General features: G+C 53.7%; 1 protein-coding gene and 1 long non-coding RNA gene across 2 annotated transcripts in view; both read left to right on the plus strand.

Moving 5' to 3' along the window:
* Positions 1–2949: 2949 nt before the first annotated feature.
* LOC115349664 (protein transport protein Sec16B) lies at positions 2950–24243 on the plus strand. Its single transcript, XM_030034214.2, has 25 exons — positions 2950–3290; positions 4394–4500; positions 6459–6564; positions 6688–6802; positions 7512–7653; positions 8011–8168; positions 8803–8864; positions 10134–10269; positions 10838–11068; positions 11672–11769; positions 12463–12544; positions 12663–12780; positions 13393–13504; positions 13751–13856; positions 14456–14596; positions 17533–17646; positions 18376–18448; positions 20602–20853; positions 21429–21499; positions 22041–22187; positions 22376–22483; positions 23357–23438; positions 23566–23663; positions 23755–23823; positions 24114–24243. Exons 1-25 carry the CDS (start codon positions 3022–3024, stop codon positions 24180–24182), a joined length of 3066 nt encoding a protein of 1021 aa, XP_029890074.1. The 5' UTR covers positions 2950–3021; the 3' UTR covers positions 24183–24243.
* Positions 24244–24929: 686 nt separating this feature from the next.
* The window catches only part of LOC115349462, a 36070-nt gene continuing 35618 nt past the window's right edge, over positions 24930–25381 (plus strand). Inside the window, exon 1 of the long non-coding RNA XR_003926093.1 lies at positions 24930–25088. This is a non-coding gene — a long non-coding RNA (uncharacterized LOC115349462). The remainder of the gene's footprint in view (positions 25089–25381) is intronic.

Genomic DNA, 25381 nt, shown 5'->3' on the forward strand with positions numbered 1-25381 from the left:
TAGAAGCGATGTAGTTAAAGGGTTACCCACTTCTTGCCCTCTTTCTAGCCTATCTGGTCCTTTTATCTCTGTTTCTTTCTTCCTTCACTTTTCATTTCCCAGCTCCTTCCCCTAGCTCTCTCCTTTTCCAATGCACTTTTCTGCTTTTTCTTTTAAACTGGTGTTCCCCAGCTGTCCATTTTAAGCCACCTTTGCTGAAAGCTCGATATTACTGGGAGTTTTTTGCATCTTTTTCCCTAGCATGGGCCAGTACAGTGTTTCCACCCATCTCAAACACAAGCATTGCAAATTACAGCTGCTTTTCTGCAAGTCAAGCTCCCGAGTCTTCCTTGCAACCCAAATCCCTCAGGTTTGGCTGGCAGCAGCAGCCCGAGAAGCTGGGGCTGCTCTCAGCCTCTTCATGTGGTGCTGGTTGAACCCTTGCAGATTCCCAATATAAATTAGCATGGTTGCTAGAAAACAGGTTGGAAACATCCAGCAGTCACCTCTTGGCTAGAAACATAAAATTATTAGGCAGCAGCCAAGTGGAAGTATGATATATTTATATATTAAAGAAATGGGATGCTCATGGTCTCTAAGGATCCTTTCTAGCTTTCCTGGAAGACATGACCTGTCCATAACACACCTTTTACCTTGTTCAAAGCCTCCCAAAGTTTTGAAGGGCAGATGTGAAAGGCATAGGAGATGCTTAATTTTGTTCTGCCGAAACAGCTTGGCAGCACGAAGATGGCGCTTCCCTGGTTTGTGTTTCTTCCAGTCAGCTCTCAGTATGGCTGAGTGCTAAGGATATTTTTTTATCTGAAATCTTGAATTCTGCAGAGACTGAGTGCTTATTTCTTAGGATCACCAGGGAAAATTTCTTACCCTCCCAATAGGGTGGAAATTTAAAGCTCTGAAGCTATAATATACGGAGTCTTCCAACTTCATTAGAATAGGGTTTTGCCTGACAGTGCCACCATGATGCAAGGAATAGGATCCTGCCTGCAAGTTCCAAAAAAATCGGTGGTGTGGTGTCACAGTGGAGGTAGTTTGGAGGAAATTTCTCAGGGAAAGTGAGGACTGCAAGGGTGTTAAAAAATTAAAAAAGAAGGGGGAAAAAAAAAAAAAAAAGCTCTTTTTCTGCTGGTCATCCAATGTTCCTCCATGCTGCCCTCGGGCTGAAATTGGGCTGCTCGCATTCAGCAAATGGAGGCTTTGGGGGTTAGGAAACCATGTGTGCTTTCCCTGGTGAAGGGGGAGATGATGGCACGTCGCTAGGCTGCTGGGTGTAAGACGCTGGCTCTTATATCTAGCTTTTACTGCAGTTTTCTATGATGCCATTTGCCTTAATTTACTGCTTTTTTTGGTTTTTAATGTACCTGGGAGAGTTTGGGAGAGGGTCTTCAGGCAGGAATCCCTGGTCGCTTATAGAGTGAGGCCATTATTGCACTATATGGACTTAGATGAGGCAATGCTGGGGTGAATCCCAGTTCCATCCTGCCCCAATTCTGCCTTGGGCAGTGGCTGGTGGGACAGACGTTACTTGCTTGAGCTGGGTCCATATTAAACCACCAGCTCAGCCAGCAGGTTTTATTTATTATTATTTAGGAAGCGTGAGGATGTATAGAGGAGGATACTTATGGCATTAAAAACAAACCCACAGGAGAAATATCTGGCTTTTTTTGAGCTCCGAGGGCTGCATGCTCCATCTCTTGGGTGAGAGGAGGCACAAGTGGTGCGGTAGGTGACCCCTGGGGATGCAAACAGCAGTGCAAACCCCGCTGGGAGCCGTGCGAGCGGCCGAGGGAGTCAGTCTGGGGCGGAGGAGCGGAGGTTGCCCTTTGTCCCCCGCAGCAGCCAGCGGCCCATGTGGCAGTGGACTTTGGCAGTGGCACCCCAGGGAGTGGAAGACGGGCCCCGGCGGCCTCTGAGCAGGTGTGTGTGGCTGCTGCGGGGGGTGGACGGCAGTGGGAACCCTTGGCCAAAAATTAGGGGGGCCCTCGGTGGGACCAAAATGGTGGGTGTCTGGCTGCTTGTGCCTGGGGGGCTATTTAGGACAAGGATTTAACCCTGATTTCACCTAGAAGGGGCACAAACTGAGCTGCCTGTGTTGAGATCTGAGTGTCCCCCCCCCCTCCCAGCACTGAAATGACCCCAAAATACCTTAAACGTTGAGTGTGAGAGGGTTGACAAGTGGTTCAGACAGCATCTGGCTATCTGCCCGCATCAGGGAGGTTCATGAGCCTTTGTGGGGGCAGTTTGGGTACCAATGCTGCAAGAGGAGATGTGGGGGGCTTGAGGGTGGCACTCCCCTCTGGCAGCTGGGGCTTCACCCATGTGTTGTCTTGGGCTGTCCTTAGGGTTTCCTCTTCCGCGTGGGACCATTATAAATAAATCTGGTGTCTGTTTGAACTGCTATATTCTTGCTGGAGCTGGAAGGCAGGAGGAAATCCCTGCTTCCACCCCATCTCATAGCTCACATGAGCAAAGCTCCATTTCTCTCTGCCTCTGTCACTACTCATTTCTTTAAGAATAACTCTCCCTGTCCTGCTTGTAGCTTTGCCAATATCCCTTCCTCTACCACATATAAAATGGGGTTTCACCACCTTGTTGCAGAGGTAAAGCTGATTTCTAACCTGCTTGGGGAGACTGTGAGTGGTGGTGCTGGTGGTCTGCTGGTTGAGGGTGCAGGAGGATGCTACCTGGATCCTACCTCTGGCTCTGGGAAGAGCTGGATGCCTGTTGCTTTCAAAAATGGACCATTTCATCCTGGTGTTTTAAAGGGAGCTTCAAGTTTAGGTAGATGTGGAGATGGCTTTTCCTTGCCTCTGGGCATTTTAGAAAGGATGCTGGGTTTCAGCAGGCTCCCAAAAGCAGGGAGTAGGTGGCAACAGACTTCCTGGGGGGCTTTGAGGGGGGGTGAAAAGCCGCTGATCAAACGCACTGTGCCTTATCTCGTTGCTTGCAGGCCACTAAAGCCATTTGGGACTTAATCTTTCCTCCCACCCCAAAACCGGAGAGGATCTCACTGGCAAGCTCGTGATGGACCCCTGGGCCCCTGCCTGGCCGCCCCAGATCTGGGAGAGGCAGGTAGCCCGGGCGGGGTGGGGAGAGGCACACCATGGTCCCCCACCACAGCCAAGGTGGCAGCTCCTCCGTGCAGGGCCCCCGCGTCAGCCCGGCCCCTGGGATGGGGGCCGCCTCCCCGGCCACCCCTGGGATGAGGGCCGCCACCCCTGGAGGGATGCCCGCGGACCAGCTTCCCGGGCTGAGTACTATGAAAGCAGCAAACCCAACAGGCCGTACTCCAGGTGAGAGCTGTCTGACTTTGTGATGCTCATGCTGAGCCCCTTCCTTGTAATCCTTCTTGAAATAAGATTTGACCATTTCACCACTCTCATGGGCTTGTGACGCGGGTCCTGCCCTTGTAACTGCATAGGGGAAACAGCAAGCAGCCTCGAGGCAGTGGGCGATTAGGTGATGTCCAGCTATTAAAGCAGCCAATGACTTCTATATTTAAGGCTGCGTAGCAGTTGCAGCTCCGATTTCTTCCTACAGCTGTGACTTCTGTGGTTGCTGTTTTACAGGCTTCATCTTGGTCCCGAGGTGCATTTTTCTTGAAGGTTTGATTAAATGCAGTTCTTTTTTACCAAGTGCAAGGTGAACAATAAAAATACAGACGGTAATATAGGAGCAAAAGGGAGGTTGCAAGCTCAGCTGCTGAAACAGCGGAGGGTGGAAGGATAAAATGTGGGCTAGAGGATGCTCTCGCTGCTGAGAGAGCTTTGAGCGCTCCAGCAAATTTGCATTGATTTGCCTGAGTTACTGCCCTTGGCGAGTTATGGTGTGGATACGCAGAGTTTTGTGCTGAGGTGGTACGATGCTCGCACCGGGAAGGTGGGTGGTGCACAGGGCTGACCAAATTGCTGTGTAAATTGTGAAGGGTTAAGGTATGTGAGTGCCGGGTGGGTGGCTTCAGCTTGGGCTTGGGCTGGGGCTGGGCTCCGGCACAGGGGAAGACCTGCTGAGCTGTGCAGTAGATGTGGTAGCTCCAGAACTTGGCAGAGAAGGTGCTTTGGGGGGACCTCTCCTAAAACGTGGGTGAAAGATGATCCCCATGACAAGTCCACATCATCGAGCTGAAATTGGGCATTGCCTGAAACTGCAGTGCACAGCTTTCTCGTAGATGTGGATGGGGAAGTATCCAAGGCTCTTGCTGCTCCTTTCAGGTGTGATGCTGGACCAGTTTCTGGCCCTGCTGCTGAGCAGGGCACCTTGGCAGGGGAGCTGGCTTTATTTCCATTACCCTTTCTTCCTCCAAAGGTCCCATCCAGGGCATAAGTCTAACCCTAGATGTGATGCAGAACCTGCAGCAGTGCCCTTTCTTTCCCAGATTGAGTATGTTGTGTTTCAGGCAGGGATATGAAGACCCCCACTGGCAGTATCCAGCAGCTGGCTATGGGGATGACTACACCTACCAAAGCAGCCAGTGGCAGCCAGTGGCCTGGCAAGATGACAAAGGTATGAGCTTGTCCTTTGGGTCTGGGGATGGAGGCAACCTGCTTGCAGAGGAGGCAATGCTTTCTCCGGGATAGAATCATAGAATCATTTAGGCTGGAAAAGACCTTCAAGATCATCCAGTCCAACCATCAACCATGCCCACTAAACCATGAAGTGCCTTGTCTACGTGCTTTTTGAATACCTTCAGGGATGGTGACTCAACCACTTCCCTGGGCAGCCTGTTCCAATGCCTGACAACCCTTTCAGTAAAGAAATTTTTCCTAATATCCAATCTAAACATCCCCTGCCGCAGCTTGACGCCATTTCCTCTCGTCCTATCTCCAGCCACCTGACAGAAGAGACCAGCACCCACCTCACTACAACCCCCCCTTCAGGGAGTTGTAGAGAGCGATAAGGTCTCCCCTCAGCCTCCTCTTCTCTAGACTGAACAGCCCTGGCTCCCTCAGCCGCTCCTCATAAGACTTGTGCTCCAGGCCCCTCACCAACTTGGTTGCCCTTCTCTGGACACGCTCCAGCACCTCAGTGTCTTTCCTGTAGCGAGGGGCACAAAACTGAACACAGTACTCGAGGTGCGGCCTCACCAGTGCCGAGTACAGGGGAACAATCACCTCCCTGCTCCTGCTGGCCACACTATTTCTGATACAGGCCAGGATGCCGTTGGCCCTCTTGGCCACTTGGACACACTGCTGGCTCATATTCAGCCGGCTGCCAACCAGCACCCCCAGGTCTTTCTCTGCCGGGCAGCTTTCCAGCCACTCTTCCCCAAGCCTGTAGCGCTGCATGGGGTTGCTGTGACCGAAGTGCAGGACCAGTCACTTGGCCTTGTTGAACTTCATACGATTGGCCTCAGCCCATCGATCCAGCCTGTCCAGATCTCTCTGTAGAGCCTTCCTACCCTCGAGCAGATCGACCCTCCCTCCCAACTTGGTGTCGACTGCAAACTTACTGAGGGTGCACTTGATCCCCTCGTCCAGATCATTAATAAAGATGTTAAACAGAACTGGCCCCAATACTGAGCCCTGGCAAACACCACTTGTGACCCGCCGCCAACCGGATTTAACTCCATTCACCACAACCCTCTGGGCTCGTCCATCCAGCCAGTTTTTTACTGGTAGCAAAGAGTACGCTTGTCTAAGCCATGAGCCGCCAGCTTCTCAAGGAGTATGCTGTGAGAGACAGTGTCAAAGGCCTCACTGAAGTCTAGGTAGACAACATCCACAGCCTTTATCTCATCCACTAGGTGGGTCACCTGGTCATAGAAGGTGATTAGGTTGGTCAAGCAGGGCCTGCCTTTCATGAACCCATGCTGACTGGGCTTGATTTCCTGGTTGTCCTGCATATGCCATGTGAGCGCACTCAAGATGAACTGTTCCATAATCTTCCCTGGTACTGAGGTCAGGCTGACAGGCCTGTAGTTCCCCGGATCTTCCCTCTGACCCTTCTTGTAAATGGGCATCACATTGGCAAGCATGGATGGGATGGGTTCTTCTCCCAGGGTTTGCACATCTGCAGGGCTTTCTCCTGCCCATGCTCCTGTGCTGTTGGTGCCATTTTCCCTGTGCAGCACTGCCCTCGGTTTGCATTTGGGAAATGTGAGCAGGTACTAGCTGTACCCAAGGGAATGTTTGATCTTGATCTCCATGGCTAAAAACCTGTGTGATTCCCGGTTCCAGGCTGAACTCGATGCTGATGGTCCTGTGTGAGCAGGGTGGCCAGGGCCTTGTTTTTGCTGTTTCTGGAGTTCCTGGGCTGAAGAAAAGGGGAGGGAGGAAAGAGGAAAGGATATCAGTGCTGTGTTGGCAAATGTGTACAGGGCTTTATCATACCTCCGTGTTGGGCTAATTTGGAAGCAAATGGGGTGTGCATGGCAAATTGCCTGACTCATTGCTTTTCTTCTGCAACTTCATTATGGCTTGTTGCTTTGGAGGGGCAATGCTAAATCTTGATTCTCTCTCTAGACCTGAGACAGGGAGAGCCTTACACCAAGAGTACCACTTTCCGGGACCAGCACTACTACAGGGGTTACCACCCCAACCTGGCTGCAACCCCACAGGGGCAGGATAGGTAAGGGTGGGGGGTCTGGGCATCGCCCAGATGGTGCAACCATCTGCTGCAAAATTAGTGGATTTGTGGCTGGTCCCGAAAATCTCTGACCTTTGGGGCTTCTCCTTTTTGTCCCTTCTGCAGGACACAGACCTACGACTCCTATGAGGAGAGATATGTCTCGGCTGCCCGGCCTGAATGGGCAGGGGGAGAAACCCCCGGCAGCGATTTGGGGGAGGCCAGTGGCCAGCCCTCAGAGGTAACCTCAAGATGGGCAGGGGTGCAGGACAAGAGGGTTGGGGATCTCCCATAGATTTTGGGAGCAATCCATGTGTCTCTCCTCCATCTGGGAAAGAAACTGAGGAGAAAAGGGCTGCTTTGCTATGTTGATCTCAGTGCTTAACAGTCTCTGGGGATTATTATAGTGGGTTATTAATATTTCTGAAGTGCCCATCTGCTGGGCTGTTGTTGCCCCAGGCATGGGGCTGTACACCGCTTCTGCAGGGAGCCAAGAGCAGGACAGAAATCCAGACTTGGTGGGATGCTCTCATGCATCCTCCCGTGGTAGCTGAAAGCTGTGTCTTTTTCAGCTCTGTCCACCAAGGTCTGCTCCATCACACTTCTATCCTGATCACTGTGTTTTGGAATAGAGCAAATTAAAAGATCAAATCAAAGCTGCTCTGGTGGTTTTGCTCCTGGGCAGAGCTTTTTTTTCCTGATTCCCAAGCACCGCCTGCTGACTGTTGGGCTAGACTTGTGGCTAATGTAAATTATTTTAAAAGCCATTGGGTATGACCAGTGTATGTGCCATGATGAACCTAAGATGCTGAAGGGAGTGAGCTGCTCAGATGGGAATCAGCTGTGCTGTTCCTCCTGGGCAGCAGAGCCTGTCCCGCTGCCCTTGGAGCTGAGAAGCAGTGGGGTCCCTAGTTTCTTAGCGAGGTTTGTGTTTTCTTCCTTCCTTGTAGCCCTCGGGCCAGCCCAGCCTGCTCCTGCAGTATCGTGAGTCAGGGCTCAGCTCCAGCAGCCATGAGCTCAGCCAGTACATCCGTGATGGTGCTGACCACTATGACCCTGCGCTTTCAGGGACCTGGAGCCCGACACAAGCAGGTGAGGTGTTATGGGGCCCTGGGCCCCTCTGACAAGGCAGGGGAGCAAGGAAATAAATGGCTGGTGTGAGGAGATTTGCTGTCTCACAGCTTGGTCCTTTCCTGGAGGAGGTTTTGTGGGTGCAAGGCATGACCAGGGGGCTGCGGGGTGGGTGTGTGGTCCAGTGGCTCTGCCCGGGGGGTGCAGAAGGTGCCACATATTTGCCTTCTGCTTTAGGGGACAGTTCTTGCATGGGGGGGATCAGTAGAGGGTTACTTCAGTTGAGGGGGCCAGGTTGGGACCTGGTCACATCCTCCATAGTGGAGGTGGTGTGGGGTCAAGGTAAGGGGACTCATGGTGGCCTGTGTGTCATTGCAGGGGGGCCCTTGGTGTCCACCCCAGACCCGGTGGTACCCCTCAAGTTCTCGCTGCCACACATGGCGGTGTGCTTTGGAGCTGGAGGCCAGCTGGTACTGGTGTGTCCCCACCGCCCGGCCGAGGGGCAGCTAGCCCACGTCGAGCTACACAGCTTGGAGGTATGCCACAGCCCGGCACCCCAGACTGCCCTCTGTCCCCTTGCTGGAGTGGCTCCTTTTGCCCTGAGGGATGCAAATGCTGTTCATCACTCAAACAGCCTCCTTAGCAGCCTTCCCATCCCCTGCTGCCATCTTATCTCCAGCCAACACGGACCCTTGAGTCTGCATCATGCCAGCCCGTGCCTGGGAATTGCTTTCAGCCTTTGGGCCCCACATCCTGCTCCTTCAGCTACGTAACTCTTGTCGTCTGTGACCTGTTCACAGTGTTCCCTCCTGATAGGGACAGATGTGGGCCGTACCTCTCTGAAGGATAATTCTGCTCACCTTTCTGAGGTTCTCCGATACAGAGGCTATATCCAACCCTTGAGTCTACCACAGTGTTTCAGTCTCCTATTTTTCCTCCCAAAAGAGGCAGATGCCATCTCAACAGGCATTTCTTACCTGGACCTTAGCATTGGGGTCCATGTGATGGTTTAGGGTCTATGCTCTGGGGTTACCTTAAGACATGCTTAGCACAGAGAGTAGGTTCACCAGCACTGTTGAACCCTTGGCCAAGGCACTGACTTTCAGCTAGCCCAGCTGGGGCTGGCCTGATTGCTGGAGTCCAGCTGCTGAATTTGCTCTTGTTTTTTAGGTAATCCTTCGTGACACAAAAGAGCTGGAGGAGCTACGGGCCTTCCCTGGGCCCCTGGCCAGGTATGCTGCACCGGCAGGTCCAGGAGCTGTGTCCCCCTAGCTGTGCTGGCACGGCTGGCCCGGGAGCACCTCTTCTTTGGGAGGAGACATGAGCTCAAGGCAGACTTTAGGGTCCCCATGGTTTTGAGATATCTGCAAAGGCCAAGTCCAAGTTAAGACTGGGAGCCCAGCCCCTTTGCTGCAGTGTAGGTTGGTTTGGATTGTGGGAGATGGTTATTTTGAATATTCATAGGGTGTGGGTTTACTGTGGTTTGTATGTCTGACCTTATTTTGTACTCATGTCCCAGAAAACTGACTTTTGGGAGATCTCTTTGGATTTCTAAAGCCCTGGGTCAACCTGTGGTTTAGCTTTTCCTAAGTTTTTTGTCCCCTGAGACTGTTGAGCATGGCAGGGTCAGACCCAGTATGCATGCACCTTCATCCAGTGTGAGCCTGGGGATGAGTCATGCTGTACTGAATCAGGTTGTCTCTGTATCATACTGGTTACACCAGTGTGATTTCTTGTCACTTGTAACCAACGTGGGGAGAGGAAAGGAGTGTGCAGAAGGAGGAAACCCACTTACTGAGCAAAACAGCTGCCTATGTCCAGAAGCTGGGTAGAAGACCTGGAGGTTACTTGTGCTGAAAGGGATGTTGGGGATATCCATACAATAAGTTGGTGTGATTGAGTCACAATCAGCATCTCCTGTCATGGTCCCTCTCCCCTGGCTCATCTTCTCTCTCAGCCACTTTTTCCAACTGTCTGATTTTTTTTTTTTTTTTTTTTTTTTTGTAAGACAGCAGTTCTGCCTGGTTTGCACATAGCTTAAAGGTTTCTGCTTCTGTTTTAGACCCAAAGAGTTTATGTGGTCACAAGCATGTCTTTCTCCCTGCACTGTGCCAGTTAATCGAAGATACTGCCTGTATGCATGCCTGCTCCTACAGCCTCAGATATCCACAGCTGTAACAGCAGCACAGCTAAGCAAAACTGAGGTTCTTTGCAGATGGATGGATGAAAATATTATCAGGAGGGCAGAGAGAGGGTTTGAGATGCCCTCTGCTTGCCTGAAACACAGAAATGTGCAAAGAGTCATAGTAAAGATCAAATTTAAGCATTTTTGAGCTTGGTGTGGCCAGGGTGGTATGTGCTTGATGCCAGGGATCTTCTCCATCTCTCACTTTGAATCTTTGGCATCCCCATCAGTGAACCTGGGGATGCTTTGAGTCTGAATGATGTCCTAGATTTCTTTGCCTTGGGTTTCTTTTGATGCCTTTCTTTGCTGCTGTAAGGGAAGACCTGCACAAGGTGGATGTGATGACATTTTGCCAGCAGAAGATAGCCACGAGCTGTGATCTCTCAACACAGAAAGGCAGAGATTCAGCTCTTCTCTGGAAACTGCTGGTCCTCCTCTGCCGGCAGAATGGGGTAGGTGTCCATGGAAATGGGCTGACTGGTTTGATCTTAGAAGCGAGGCAAGTTATATGCCCCTTATGTGCCTCTTGATTCAGTTGCTATTTTCATGGGGGTGCACCTTAAAAGCATCCCATTCCCACAGTACCATCAATCAGTTTGGTACTGCCTGGATATTTGGAGCAAACCCTTCTCCTGGACTGCTTTTCATCCTTGTGAACTACCAACAACCCAAGGTATAGCAGCTCTGAAAAGGACTGTTGCCACCTTCATTGAGGAGCCAGCATTTATGCTTAAATGGGGATTATTCCTTTAACCCGATGAAATGCACCCAACCTAATCTGTGGCTGCTTGTTGGAAGCAGATGAATGAGATCTTCAGAGGGAGTGCTGTGAAGGTCTTGCTAGTTGTGCTGAATCCTTTGCCCTCCAAAACTGTGTGCTGGTGGCCAAGGCTGGTCTTGTTGGGAGATGCGCTAGGATTGAGGATACAAGTGTAAGCGTGTCCGACTGGAAGTGCCATCAGCCTTTGCTCATGGGGCAGCCTCCATGGGCCTCCTCACTTCTCCCCTTCCCTTTCGCAGTCCATGGTGGGCTCAGACACAGCTGAGCTGCTGATACAAGACTGCAGGTGCCTGGAGAAGTACAAGAGGCAAAACCCTGTGGCAAACCTGCTTGGCCTGACAGATGACGAGTGGATGTCACGTCAGCCGGGGACATTGGACCTCATCACGGGGGAGGTCCCTCCCGTTGTGGAGACGCAGGCACAGATAGTGGAGAAGTTCACCAAACTCCTCTATTATGGCAGGAAGAAAGTAAGTGGTGAGTGGGATCCAGGACAGAGGGCTGACTTTTGTTCTTGGCCCCCTTGGCCTCTTCAGGTTTTAAAAGGAAGGGTGGTCAAGAGATGCCCTATAGTTGTGGTATCAACCGTTCAAGTTGTTTGTACAATAGGGTTTATGGCAGTGATTTTCCACCATTGGGAACTGGGATGGGGCCCTGAGTGAAGACAAGATGCAGATGCTTTTACCAGCACTGCAGGTTTAGTTGCAGCTATGTGATCTCAAGGGATACCAAAGGCACAGGGAGAGAGAGGAGGGTTGCATGCAGAGAAGGTTGGGTGCCCAGGCTGGGATCCCACAGTGGTGGCATTGAGAGCTAACAGGCAGCACAGACCTGGAAATCCAGGAAAGACAATATTGCTATGAAGGTCCCAGTTCTTGTCATCATGCGAGGTAGAAAGATAAAGGGGCCTTTGTGAATGTGGGAGGGTTTTTTGGAGGGTATTAGTTAAAGCCGGAGCAGGCATTAGATCTTGACTCCGAGCTGGGTGAGCAGAGGGTCCTCTGGCAGCAGGGGAGGGCAGGGAAAAACATAGAGTTAATGGAAAGCCTTTTTCTTCTCTACCTTGGCTGCAGGATGCTCTGGTCTGGGCCATGAGAAACCAGCTGTGGGGCCATGCCCTCTTCCTCTCCAGCAAGATGGACCCTCGGACCTACAGCTGGGTGCTCACTGGGTAAGTTGGAGAAGCTAAAGCCAGGTATGATGCTCTGTGACTGCCTTTGCCAAGCCTGTTACCCTTTGGGTGCCCTCAGCCCCAGTGCACTGAAAAAAGAGCATTGATTTCAGCTGGATGCTTTCAGAGAGGGCAAAGGGGAGAGAGGGGCATCCATCTGGATGGGCCCAAGTCCTTTGAGCTTCCTGATGGACAGGAGAAACCAAGGGGGGGGGGGGCTGGAAAGCAGAAGGAAAGCCATTCCCTGGAGATGTGGGGTGGATTCATTCTGAGTCTTTGGCTTTGCCTTTGCTGCCCTAGCAAAGGCAGCCATAGGGGTAGGGGGAGCTGAGCTACCTTCACTGTGATCCAGCCTGGTCTGAGCTGTTCATCCCACTCGTATGAATGTTTTCTGGTGGAATTAACGTACTTAGTCTGGATTGGGTTGATCCCTTCAGGGGAGAGTTAAGCAGAAATTTTCTGTCTTGTGCAACCTGAATCCTTTTAAGGAGGTTTTATCCAGTGTTGTCCTGGAGACTTGCCTGCTCCAGAGGTAATGCAGCTCATCTGCCTCGTGGGCTGATGATCCTTTCTGCCTTCTCTGGGAAGCCCCTCAGAACACTGCTTTTCTGGGGTATTTGGGATGTGCCCTTGGAGGTGAATGAGGGTTTGTGGTCCCAGCATGGCAGCTCTATCTCTGCTGTCTCCTCACAGGTTCACCAGCACACTGGCCACCAATGACCCCCTGCAGACCCTCTTCCAGCTCATGTCAGGAAGGATCCCGCAGGCAGCCCTGGTCTGTGAGCAAGAGGCTGCCCCTGGCACATGTACCCCCTCTGCTGTCACCTGCCTGTGACACCCACCTTGTGGTGACCATCTCTGCTCAGCTTTGCTCTCCTTTTGCCTCCCTCCAGTGCTGTGGGGATGCCACATGGGGAGACTGGAGGCCTCACCTGGCTGTGATGTTGTCCAACAAGGTTGGAGACATGGAGCTGAACCACCGAGCTATCGTCACCATGGGAGACAGTTTGGGTGAGCCAAGGCTGTTGTGAGCAGTTGTGTTCCAGCTGTCTTGTAATGGTGGGTGGACACCGGCAATGTCACCATGCATGTCCACGCTGGCATGGATGTAGGCTGGTGCCAAGATGGGGTGTGCATGCCTGTACCCCCGGACTTGCGGTGCCTGTGCGGTGGCAGGGATGAGGTGTTGATGGGTCCTGCTGCCATTTGTGCTGGCAGATGAGTCAGGCCCAGGCATATCTATTAGCTGCTCTTTTGGAGACACCTGGAGCAGCCGGACACAGAGACGGCATATATAACCGCAGGGACTGAGACTTGTTCCCAGTGGCAGGGACTCTTGGGGATTTCATACCAATAATGGCACCCTGCAGAGCTGAAGCTGGAAGCTCAGGCTTCCCTGGTCCTACCACTGCACTGAAATCCCCTCCTAGGTACAGAAATCAGCAATCAGGGAAAACAGACAAAAAACAGGGAGAAGGGAGGGTTCAGGGTCTGCATGGACAGGGAAAAGTGGGGTGGTGGGGTTTGGGTTTTCCTGTGAGTTTGGGGGCCTCCAGAGCAACACTGACCACATGGTGACCTCTCTCTCAGGACTAAGTGTTTGTCTTTTTTCCTCCCATCCAGCTGGCAGGGGAGCAGTTGAAGCAGCTCATTTCTGCTACCTGATGGCAGATATTCCTTTCGGTTACTTCGGGGCGAAGGCAGACCGCATGGCTCTGCTGGGCAGCAGCCACTGGTGAGTGAGCCCAGGAGGCTGTGCTTTTGCCAGAGTGATGTGTCCCACCTTCTCCCCGTTCCCAGGATCTCACTTTTACACAAAAGCGATCCCTGTTTGTGGGTTTTTACTGCTCTTAATGTGAGCTTTGCTCTGGGCCTCTCCAGCTGCAGGCTGGCACAGTGGTGGACCTGTGAGTCTGTGTGTGGGGCTGTCTGGGCAGAGAGGTCTCCTCCTGCTTGCTGAACCTACCCCTCTCCTCTGCAGTCAGGCATTCGCCCAGTTTGCCAGGACAGAGGCCATCCAGCGGATGGAAATCTTCGAGTACTGCCAGCACCTACGACAGCCCAAATCCTTCCTGCTCCCCTTCCAGGTAGCAGAGATGCGCAAGCACATCTGGTGCAGCAGCTCAGACCTGCCACAAAACATGCATCCACCCTGAAGCCAGGGATTCAGGCTGCTCTCCAAGGCTTGTCCCCTCACTGGGCTTTGGGAGTGATGGGGAGGCTGTCCCAGCTGAGGAGGTCCTCCAGAGCAGGGCTTTGGGCAGATTTTGGGGCACAGTGTGTTCGATCAGTGCTGGCTCAGGTCTAGTTGCCTTCCTGCTCTTTGGGTAATGGATAGACTTTTCATATTGCAAATAAGTACCCGGCTGTTGCTGCCTTGGGCGCTGCACAAATTGGGTGGATAAATGAAGGTGGTGGGCTGGTGTGCTCTCCCCACCACCTGTCTGCTGGCTCTGGGCCAGTCTGGCCTTGCGACAGTGCTGTGGTTCAGGGAGCAAGGCTGGATGACCCCGTGGGGATGGGTCGGGGTGCCCATGGGTCAAGTTGAAGGTGACCTCTGGGTGATGAGACCCGTGATCCAGAGTGCTCCGAGTCATGCTGGGATGATGTGCTGGGGGGCAGAAGGGACCCACAGGCATGAGCATGTCCTTGCTCACCTATGTCTGCTCTGCTTCCCTCTCCCGAGGTGTACAAGCTCCTCTATGCCTCTCGCCTGGCTGACTACGGGCTCCCAGCCCAGGCCCTGCAATACTGCGAGCAGATCGCCACCGCGCTCCTGGGCCAGGATCTGGCCAGCCACCCCATCCTGGCCCAGCAAGTGATGAAGGTGAGTCTCATACTCCCCTGCATGCTTGGCAGGGACCTGGTGTGGTAGGAAGCATCCCTGGGGTTTCCCGTGGCTGGGGGTGCTTGGCAGCTCTGAGCAGCCCCCCCCCAGGGTTTGCTGCCTGGTGTGTGCCGAGTACAGTGAAGCCAACGCCTTCATGCCGTCTCTAATACCCATGGATTTAGGGTAGAAAACAAAGGAATTGTGTTGGCTGCCAAGTAGGAGCAGAGTTATTTGGAAGCAAAGGATGTTTTTTTGTTCTAGAGAGGCTTTTTGAACTTCTAAATGGCACAGACATAAGAAGCTGAAGTTTGAGTGCTTGACATTTTCCCTCCAGCTCATCATCCCATGATTCCATTTACCTGCCAGGGGCTCTTTTGGGGTGACAGTGAATAGGAGCATGTCCCTGCTTCTAGCACTGAGGCCAGCTCATCTGCTTCATGAGTGGGATGCTGGGGCAGGGAGGGGTGAGGCAAAGTGTCCCAGGTCCCCTGGGGCAGGTTGGGCTCTCAGGAGAGCGGGTCTGCCCACCCCATGCACATTACCAGGGCAGTGCTGAAGCTGCTCGAAGCCTTCCTCTGTTGGGAAGGGTGCAAATGCCATGGTGCTGTGAGATGAGGGCAGCAAGGATTGCCTGTCTGAAGCGGGTGCTGCAGAAGTCACCCAAAACTTGGCTCATGCAGCGCACCCCCCCCCCATCGTCAAAACCTATTTACTGTCTAACAGCTTCTCAGATCTGCTGTTCTGCTGGGGATAATGCGTCTCCTGGGAGAAAACACTTTCATCTGAAAAACTAGTCCATTCGTAGACACTCTTGTCTTTGATGTTTTAGGCTGTGTTACAAATTATGATACACATTAGTGTTTGATTAAGACTTCCTCTCTTTTGAAGCTGGGGACGATATACAACCAGGTGCTGGTTCATTAATATTGGATCAAAGTGCACATTAGCTTTTGGATTAAACATTCCCCCCGTTTAAGAGTAATCATGCTTATAATTTCCCCTTTCCTGCAACTGATTTAGGATGAACACATGTGTGTTTGCAAAGAGATGGGACAGTGGGTCTGTAGGTAGTGCAAGCTCCTGGCTGGGTGCTGGGTTACTCTGCTCTCTGTCACCAGTCCCTGTCCCAAGCTGGGCTCCAGCTGTGTGGGTCATATCTTGCTGTAACCTGCTGGAGTTGGAAAGTGTGTTTTGTGCTTTGTTTTTAAAAACTTTGGGAATAGGAAGAAATGGCCAATGGGGACTGGTGTGGAGGGGATAGCTGAGACCTGTGTGGCGGCAGAGGGTGGCTGCAAGGTCAACTCTGGATGGCTTTTGGTGGCCCTTGATGCAGCAGCCTCATAGCAAACTGGAAAAGATAAATAAGCACGAAGGAGCTGGGAGGGAGCTTGATAAATCCTCAAGAAGTGAGTCGATACCAGTAAGAAAAAATTCAGTAAAGGCTCAGATGAAGAGCAGTGCTTTGAGTGTCATCTCCCCTCATCCATCTGTCTTGAAACTGGACCGTTGTCTGAGCAATTTCTCCAGACTGCGATTTAGCTCTGCAGGGAGCCCTCCATTTCACCCTGGGCTGGTGGGATGGGTGGCCCCAGAAGAGCCTCTTGCTCTGTTGATAGTAGCTGGACACCCCACGTGATTGAGATGGCTTCAGCCGGGGTGGCAGAGACTCCTCTCTTGCAGGAGAAATTAAACACACAGCAGCAATACTGCAGAGAGGGACCTGGGGGAGATAGCGGAGCATGGAAAAAATACCGAGCAGCAACATAACAGAATGCTGTTGCAAAAAAGAAAAAAAAATTCCAGTGTTATAATGTTATTCTGGGCTATGAGAGCAAGAACTGCATGTGTGAGACAAGGAGGTGATAATACCCCTGTGCTCAGGTCTCTGGGGTCTTGGCTGGGGCAGTGTGCCCTGTTTGGGATGCTGCACTCAGAGACAGGGCCAAATTGGAGCAAGTGCAGAATAGAAGAGCAGGGGTGATAAGAGATTGAGGGGAAAATGACGTCCAAAGAAGGCCTCAGGGTTATTTTTTCCAGGCAAGATATGCTGGGGGAGGAAGGGGTACAGGGGAGCAGGAGGCTGCTTTTCAGGGGATGGTGCCTGATTGTCCCTGCAGCTTCTGCGGGAGCAGGAATTGAGAAGCTTAATTTGCAGCAGGGAAGATTTCACTTCGATGTTATGAAAAAAACTCTTTAGCTCTAAGGACGTTAAGCATCAGGACAGGCCTAGGAGGCTGCAAAATCTTCTCCCTGGAGATTTGTAAGTGCAAATTGACAAACATGGGCTGGTGTGGGCACACAGGATTTTCTTGAGCGTTGGCAGATGGATCAGGTAACCTCAGAATGTCCCTTCCAGCCCTGCATTTCTGTTGTTTTCTGCGTGTTTATTAGTAATGGTAATGCTTGTTGCAAAGACAGGTGAGCCCTTAGCTCAAACCCTACCAGCTCCCATCCATCCTTGTAGGGTAGGTAAGGGGTTGATGCACAGCCCTGGGAGTTGGGCTGTTTCCAGGGCTCCTGGTGGGGTGTTCTGCAAACCTGCTGGTGCCGCAGGCTGGCTGTCAAGTAGGATTAAGGTGCTCGTTTTCCTCAGAGGAGAAAAGGATGGTAATAGTTAGCTGCCTCTCTGATGTGAAGAGCATCTTTGACGTGGGTACTTCAACATCTATGTGGAGGTGGCTGAGACAGCCCTGCTGAGCGGTTCTCTGCGGGGCACAGGATGGGCCAGCACCTCTCTGTGGCAATGTAGGAGAGGGAATAAATCTCACATGAGAGGCTGGTGTTACTTTTACCCCCACGTTATGAAGAAGTGCAGCTCTGGTGGTTTTCCCCTGGGCCTGTGTGCCCAGCCATGTGCGATTGCTGCGAGGGTTGGTCTCTTCCCTGCGGAGCTGAGATGTGTGATGAGCCTCATTGTCCTCCTGACCCTGCAGCTAGCCGAGCGGCTGAAGCTCTCCGACCCTCTGCTCCTGGAGATGCCGGAACAGGACCAGATGCTGGAGCCTGACTGGCTGCTACAGCTCCGAGCCTGCTGCCAGGAGTGGGAGGTAAGGAGGAGCGGGGATGCTGCAGGGCAGCTGGTCTGTGGTGGTGTTTGTCTGCAGGAGCACCCTTCTCCTCTGCCCTGAAACTAAGGGGAGGGATGGGTATGGAGGTTTGAAGGCCGTTCGAAGGACCAGGCACCTTTCCCCTTGGCTTGTGAGCTCAGAGACATGGTCTCTGCTGTGGGACCTGCAGCTTCAGTGGAAGCAGAAGGGTTGCAGTGCCTGAGGGTGTGAGCAGCAAGGGCTGCAGAGCTTTGCATGGGGTAAAACACTCCTTGTCTTGGCTCAGGGAGGGCAGTCAGGGGCTCGTGGGTGAATGATGATCTCCTCTTGCAGTGAGGATGTTGCAAAGGACACTGGTGGGGCATCATCTTGCAGACGTATGCTCTCAGGTCCCTTAACTGTAGGCTGATCCTTGGATTAATGCTTTTCGTTCAGGTTTCATGTCTGCTTTTGGTTTTGTGCCCTTTTCTGTCTCCAGTTTCCCCTCCTGCCTGCTCTCAGCAGGGCAGCGGTGCTGCAGCCCCCTTCACTTGCTGGGAGAGAGCTGTGCCTGTGCTGGTATGGGTCTCACCTGTAACCTGGACTCCTACAGCCCAGGGTGGGTTGTGAGCCCCAGCCCCACCAGCACCACGCTTTTCTTCACAGTGGCTTTGTGGTTTCCTTAGTCTTTGCCCTGTGCCATCCCTTTTTCCATCTGTTTTATCACGTTTTCCCTCTGACTCCTTGCAGGTGGAAGACAACCTCTCTCTGGAGGTGGCACCCACTCAGCCAGATCTCTCCTGGGCTGCTGCATCGATGGCAGGTAAAGAAAATGAAGCGGCAGGTTGCAATTGCCGCAGCAGCCTTCTCTGCACGTGGAGTTGTGCTGCCATGGGCTGGGAGGCAGCTCCCTGCTCCCCAGAGCATTTCTCAGCAGCTTCTCCTTGCTCCTTACATCCCCCCAGAACTCAAAATTTTGCTCTTGCCTGGATGCATCCCTCCGGTGTGGGGCTGCTGGGGATGGGCTGCAAACCCAGGGGTTGATGCTTATGCCCTCTGTATGAGGTCTGAGTAATTGGGCCTAATCACCACAGCTTCAGAGTCCCTGTGGGTGCTATGGGAGAAGGGGGACTGGGGGTGGGTGGCTGGACGAAGCACGTGCCTCCCAGCCGAGCCTCAGGGGAGATGGCCCTCCTACCAGGCAGTCCTTTGAGAATGAAAGCTGGAGCTGAACTAAGGGGATTTCTCACTTTCAGAATGAAAGATTCGGGAAGGAGCTTGTCCCTCTGCATGCTGGGCTGCAGAATGCCTGTTGGTAAAGCCCCAGTGTTACCCCTTCCCTACTGCCTCTTTCACCCCTTTGCTTTGCCTCTTGGTGACCCCAAGAGTCCCCTCCAGTGACATTCCACCCAGAGGGTCAAGAGACATCAAGATGAGGGACATGAGCCTTCCCTGGGTCCATTGGGATGTCCCATCGAGAAGTCAGGGGCTGGTGACCCATTGGCATTGCTTCACAGCCACCTCCATCAGCTGGATGCCCCAGCACAGCCCACTGCTCCTTGCTGCTGCTCAGATCCAGCTTTCTGCTGGGAATGCTGGCACCAATGGGTGGAGAATAAAGGCTTGTGCAGACAGGATAAAACATGACAAATTCCTCCCAGCTTTTTCTTCCTATCAGCTTTCCCTGCTGCTGCCAAATTCTTCTTCAAAGAGCTCTCCCAGGCAGTAAAAAGGATCATCAATCCTGATTGCCTTCTGCTGCTATCAGGGCTGAGGCTATGATAACCCTTCCTTGGAAAAAAATCCATAAGGTATGATGAGGGCTTCTCTGAGTGGCCAGGTCTGCTCCATGTAGCCTCTGCAGCTCAATTTCCCGATGCTTGGCCCTTTTGTTCATTGGGAAGACCATCCAGAGTCACCATCTGAGGGACCTGCATGCAAAGAAAGCTGCCTTGGTGCTGAGTTCATCCATTTTGGAAAGACAAAGCCTAAATCAAGGTGCCAAGCTGGGATCCATGTGGTCACAGCAACCTCCCTCTCCATCCTTACCGCCTGGGCTGTCCTCCCTGACTTTTTCCAGCTAAGCTTGCCAGGGACCATGGAGTCGAGTATCCATCCTCCTCCCTGTGGATCTCAAGCATCTCCAGGCTGTGTGGGAACAGCTTGCGGGTGTGAAGCCAACCCTGAGCGGGCTGGAGGCGATGCCGGTGGACAAAGCAAAGGATTTTGTAGCACTGTATCCAAGAGATGCCATAGTCTGTCCCTAGGCTCAGACCCAAGGGGTCTGGGTCCTTCCTGGCCGTGTCTTATGGTGATGGGAGAGAAAATTCCCAGTGCCCAGCATGTTTCTGGCTGAAGGCTGCAGAGCTGGAACAAGCAGGACATGCACCTTGGACCAATGGCAGTGTGCTGCCTGTGCTGTGTCTAACATCAGACAGAGCAACGCGTGTGTGTGTTAAATAAAACAAACCCCACTTGCTCAACATGCCTTTCAAACAAACAAAACCCAACCCTGAATAAATCTGCCTAAAGCAAGAAACTCACCTGTGGGTGCTCCTGTGGAGCAGAAATGAAGGCTGCGGCTTCCTGGTGAATTTTCTTTCTTGCTTGGGGTGTGCAGCAGGAGTGGAAGAAAAGGCCGGAGGCCCTGGACTCCTTTGAACTGCTGGCGTGAGCTGCTTGTGCTTGGTCTCTTTGTTTCCATAGCATTCCCCTTCTGAGTTCGTTTGCAATGTCAGGCATTGGAGGTTTTCCCCCCTCCCTGTCTTTCACAGCCCACCTTCCTTGAAGCCTCTGAAAGGTCCCCACTGCTGCACTGTGCCCTACCTCCTTCCTTGCCTGTGTGTGGTCCCTGGGGTCCCTCCTCATGCCCCTGGCTCCTGCTGATGTATAATGGAAAAAAGGAGAATTTGGTGCAACAGCCTGATGAAATTACAAACACTGGAGTAAACTCCTGAGGTGTGGGTTTTTTTGCAGATGGAGAGCCTGGTCAGGAGCTTCCCCGGAGCAAAGGCTACCAGTATGACCAGTGGTACCAGCCCATGCCACCCCAGGGACCCAGGTCCCATGAGGACGTGTCTTTCCAGCCCCCGGCCCCCACTCAGGTTGCAGCATCACCACTGCTCGGCATTGGGCAAGAGCTGCAGCCCCCCGTGCTCGGCCTGGGGACGGCTGCCCCTCCAGGAGGCATTTTTGCTGAGCCCCCTCTGCAGGTGGTGCCACTGGCAGGTAAGTGCTCTAGCCTTGTTTCTCTGCAAAAATACCCATCCCCAGTTAGTAGCAGTGGGATGGGGTGTTCCTCCGGGAAGCGTGATCCCCTATGGCATGTGTGTCACTTCAAATGCTGCTCCCTTCACGCAGAGCCTTGTTTCCCTCCAACCTTGCCCCAGACGTGGCGCCACGCTTGCCTGGTGGTGTGCACGCAAACCAAGTCCACCACTGTCAGCCACCCTGGGCAGGTGGCTCTTCATTTTCACAAGAACTTGCCCAAAGCAGCAAGGGAGGGCAGCTCTGGGTTGCTGGCAGTGCTGCCGCTTCTCTACCAGATGGGGAAAACCAGCTTCACGTCCAGCAGCGCAAGGCAGGTTTTTGAGATGCACCAGTGCAGGCTTGTGACTTATTCCCTCCCTGGTGCTGGCATGGACAGGGACCAGAATGGCCTTTTGCATCTCTCAAGGGGGGACATCTTGGCCATGTGGCCTTGCTCTGGAGTGGGAGGATAGAAGCACTGCAAATATCTCTGATAGACATGGCAGGAGCTTCTTGGGCCAAGCCCTGACTGTGTCCTTCCCTCTGCTCCACAGGAGAAGCTGGGGAGCCCCAGGATGCCCCACTGTCCCCTGGAGGGGTGCAGCCATCCCTCCCAGCAGAGCAGGTGAGTCAGAGGGGTCAGGGAGACCATCCCTGACCCATTACTGGGGGGCACTGGGGGGATTTGGGACCTGCTGGCTTGTCCTTCCACATGCTTAACTCACACGGAACCCCCACATCGTGATGCCAGCCATCCCCTTAGGGACCTGATGGATCAGGGTAGCCCTCTCCAGCCTCCTACCTCTGGGACCATGGGCTGCCCACTGCATCCTGCTGTGGGTGCTGTCCCTCCCTACCTGCTGTGTGAGGGACACCGGAGTCCCTGGGGGTGCTACCTGTTAAGCCTGGCATGGAGGAGTCCCGGGGATGCTCTGATCATAGAATCATAGAATCATTTAGGTTGGAAAAGACCTTCAAGATCATCTAGTCCAACCATCAACCATGCCCACTAAACCATGTTCTGGAGTACCCCGTCTACTCGCTTTTTGAATACCTCCAGGGATGGTGACTTAACCACTTCCCTGGGCAGCCTATTCCAATGTCTCATCATGCTTGGGGTGGCTCGTTTGGGAACACGACATGGCAGCTCTGATCTCTGATGCCAGGAGGAGTTAAAGGCAAGGGCTCGGACCATCTCGGAAAGCTCTACTGTCTCCTTGGAAGATGACAGCCGGCCTTCCTCAGAGAGCACTGCTGAAGACACCATTGAAGAGCCAGCACCAGCAGAGGCGGTGAAGCCGGGTGAGGATAAGGTGAGCATGCCAGGGCTGACGTGAAGCCCTGTGCTCTGAGCTTGCCTGTCCCTGATGCCTGCTGTCCCTGCCCTGACCTGGGCAAAACAGTACCTGCTCCCACGGCTGGTGTGGGGGGCAGCTGGGTGGCCGTGGCGTCCTCCCCTTCTCACCCATTTATGTTGACTGTGACAACCTGCATTTCCCAGAGCTCTGGATTCAGGTGGTTTGGCTGGTTTCGGTCGAAGCCCACCAAGGAAACATCTCCCAAAGCTGGGTCTGAGACGGGTCCAGACTCCCCCACGCCGGGACCACAGGTAGGGTATGAGAGGCTGTCCTGTCCCCAGGTGACACCCAGGGTTACAGCCATGGGGACAGGTGACATGTCTCCCCCTTCACCCACTATTTCTCCCTCCGTCCTCGTGCAGGTGACTGGGCTGTGCTGTTGCACAGCCCCCCATGGCCGTAGCCGTTCTGTGCAGGGACAGAGCAGGACCAGGAGCCCTTTTAGCCTGGAAGTGAATCCTTGGTTAATAATAACTGTAAATTTATAAAGCCTCTTTGAACCTGGAGGTCCTCCAAGCACTCAGCAAACTATGTGGGGATGGCTTGCCCTTTGCCGGAGCGGAAAGCAGCAGCTGCGAGTGGCACAGCTCGGGCAGGTTTTAGCTGCTGAAGGGAAGGAAAACCTCTTTAACTAGAAGCACAGCAGAGAGGGGGAAGCAGCCATGTGTGGTTATCCCAGTCCTGGCCGAGTCCTCAGGGTGTCACATCCCTGACTGCGGGCTGGTGGTGGGTTTGGAGCGAGACCCTCCCCTGGAAGTTTCTTCCTGGTTGAGAATGACCTACAATCCTGGAGCAGGAAATCTTGGGATATTCTTCCAAAACTAGCAGGAGATGAGGAACAGAGGGGGACCCATGGACCCTGGTGGCCCCTTACACTGTACATGGGCTTGGTGTCCAGCCTCCTGCGTAATTTTGAGCTCTCTGAGTGGTTTAGCTTTGTGACAGGGGTTGCTTGCCCTGATCCTGTAGCTGCCCCTTAGCTTGGGTGACTGTAGCTCTTGGGGTACCTCTCCAGCAGGATGGGTGCAGAGTGGCACCCCGAAAGTGTGGTGTGGTGTATCTGGTGCAGAGGTTTTCTCACCATGCAAAGAGCTTCTGCTCTAAATGGGTGGATGTGGTTTCAGGAACGGATGTCGCCATCCCCACGTGAAGCTCCTCCTGTGGCTGGGACAAGCCCTTTGGCTCAGCCTCCCTCCAGAAACCCTGGTAAATGCTGCATGGGTCCCCTTTCCTCTCTCCCTGTTGTCATTTTAGAAGCTGCTCCTCCTAATTATGTTTGGTGAGTGGGTTTTTTTTGGTTTTTTTTTTTTTTTTTTTTGGTTGCATGCCCCAGGAGGAATGCAAGGTGAAAATACTTTTCCTGTTACTCCAGCATCCATTGAGATGAAAGGCTCGTGGGATGCAGGTGGTGGGGAGTCAGCAAGAGAGCCGGTGAGGAGAGGAGGGAGGTGTACTTGTGTGTGATGGGGGGGTCTGAAATTGGGGGGTGGCTGTTAAGTTTCTCTCCCTTCACCCCTTCCAGACTGGCTCCCATGAATCTGCCCCATCGGTGGGGACAGTTCCCCTCTTCAACCCTGTCCAGGTGTCTCAGGTGAGAGCATCGTCCTGTGGTGTTGCTGGTTAGAGCTGGGGCTGGCTCCTGCCTTTGGGGGTGATGCCAGGTTGCAGGCAATCTGCTGTGGGCAGGGTGATATAGGGTATACCAGCCCTGGGTATAAGGGTTTGGTGTTTATAAGAAAATAAATGGGGGGAGGACAGTGATGGGGGGGGTGGTGATGGAGGAGGGAAATAGGGGGGAATGCTTGTGGCTGCATCCTGAGGACAGCAGGTCTGCATTTTGGGGTACAACCCTCCCTTACACCACCTCTCTCTGCTTCCCAGCTGGCCGCTGCTGCTCGACCCAACCAACCCAGGCTGCTTTCCCAGCGCCGCTACCCCAACCCCCTGTGAGCAGAGAGCCCGGGGGGTGGCTGAAATCAACAGTGGTGACCATTTGCAGAAAGTTCTTTAACCAAAATGGTGTTTGTGATTATTTTGAAGGCGGGTGACAGAGGTTGGGCCCATGACCCCAGATGATGTGCAGTGTCCATCCGGGGCGGGCCTCAACCGAGTTTATAAGTCGTATAAACAGGGGACAGGGATGAAAAAGGGTGTCCGGGGGAGAGTAGTCTGAATTGGGTTGTAGGGCGATGCCCCACCTCACCCATTGGACTCAACGATGGCTGGCCGTGAGTCTGTCTCAAAGCACCGCGGGGCCACGAGCATCCGCCGGGGTTTCGCGAGCGGGAGAAGGGGATTTTGAGGCCCCGCCGCCCCCGCCACGAACCAGCTACGGCTTCTCCTGCCCAGGCCGGCCCAGGATCCGCGGCGCCCCCCCTTGCTGGTGGCTCACCCGCCCCTCGCGGGCGGGGCTCTGCTAGAGCCGCGGGCGGCCCTTCTCTCAGACCTTCCCCGAGGCGGGGCGTGGGTGACGAGCACCCCGTGGGTGGCCTCGGCGGTGAGCTTCCCCCGGACGCAGAAATTACCACCTCACTCTCCTATATAGACACTCACTTCTCTCTCTGCTTCTAGGTCAGGGTGAGCTGTCGGTGCTACCCAGCAGGCATTGCGCCGCATGCTAATATAGAACCGCCCCTTCGTCGGGGGTGGGGCCGGAGGGGGTTGTCCCCTCGCGGCCGCTCTGTGTGGAAGGTGAAGCGCGGCTCCGCGGCTGGGGTCCGCCTGCCGCCCGACACCGAGGGGGCTGGGGACTGGTAGGGCTGCGGGGCACGGGCCCACTCTTGACTGTGGGGGCCAGGACCTGTTTGTGAAAGATTGTGGGGTTGCGGCCCCCCCACCCCCGCTTTGTGACAACAGGTGGGGTCGAGGACTGCTTGCAGCAGGCTGCGGGGTTGGGGCCCACTCGTGACAGGCTGTGGGGCCGTGACCTGCCTGTGACAGGCTGCGGGGTTGGGGCCCACTCGTGACAGGCTGTGGGGCAGAAACCTGCAGGCTGTGGGGTTGGGGCCTGCTCATGATGGGCTGTGGGGCTGTGACCTGCTTGCAGCAGGCTGTGGGGCTGGGGCCCACTTGTCATGGGCTGTGGGGCCAACACCTGCTCGTGACGGGCTTTGGGGCTGTGACCTGCTTGCAGCAGGCTGTGGGGCCAA

This window comes from Aquila chrysaetos, chromosome 12, assembly GCF_900496995.4.
Source record: "Aquila chrysaetos chrysaetos chromosome 12, bAquChr1.4, whole genome shotgun sequence".
Lineage (NCBI taxonomy): Eukaryota > Metazoa > Chordata > Aves > Accipitriformes > Accipitridae > Aquila > Aquila chrysaetos.

What these genes read in the sequence shown, in the direction of transcription:
- LOC115349664 (XM_030034214.2), top strand. Translation starts at nt 3,022, where the DNA reads ATGGACCCCTGGGCCCCTGCCTGGCCGCCCCAGATCTGGGAGAGGCAG. An exon ending in CCAGTGGCCAGCCCTCAGAG is followed by an intron (nt 6,803 to 7,511) that starts GTAACCTCAAGA and finishes CCTTCCTTGTAG; the next exon opens with CCCTCGGGCCAGCCCAGCCT. An exon ending in CCTTCCTGCTCCCCTTCCAG is followed by an intron (nt 13,857 to 14,455) that starts GTAGCAGAGATG and finishes CCCTCTCCCGAG; the next exon opens with GTGTACAAGCTCCTCTATGC.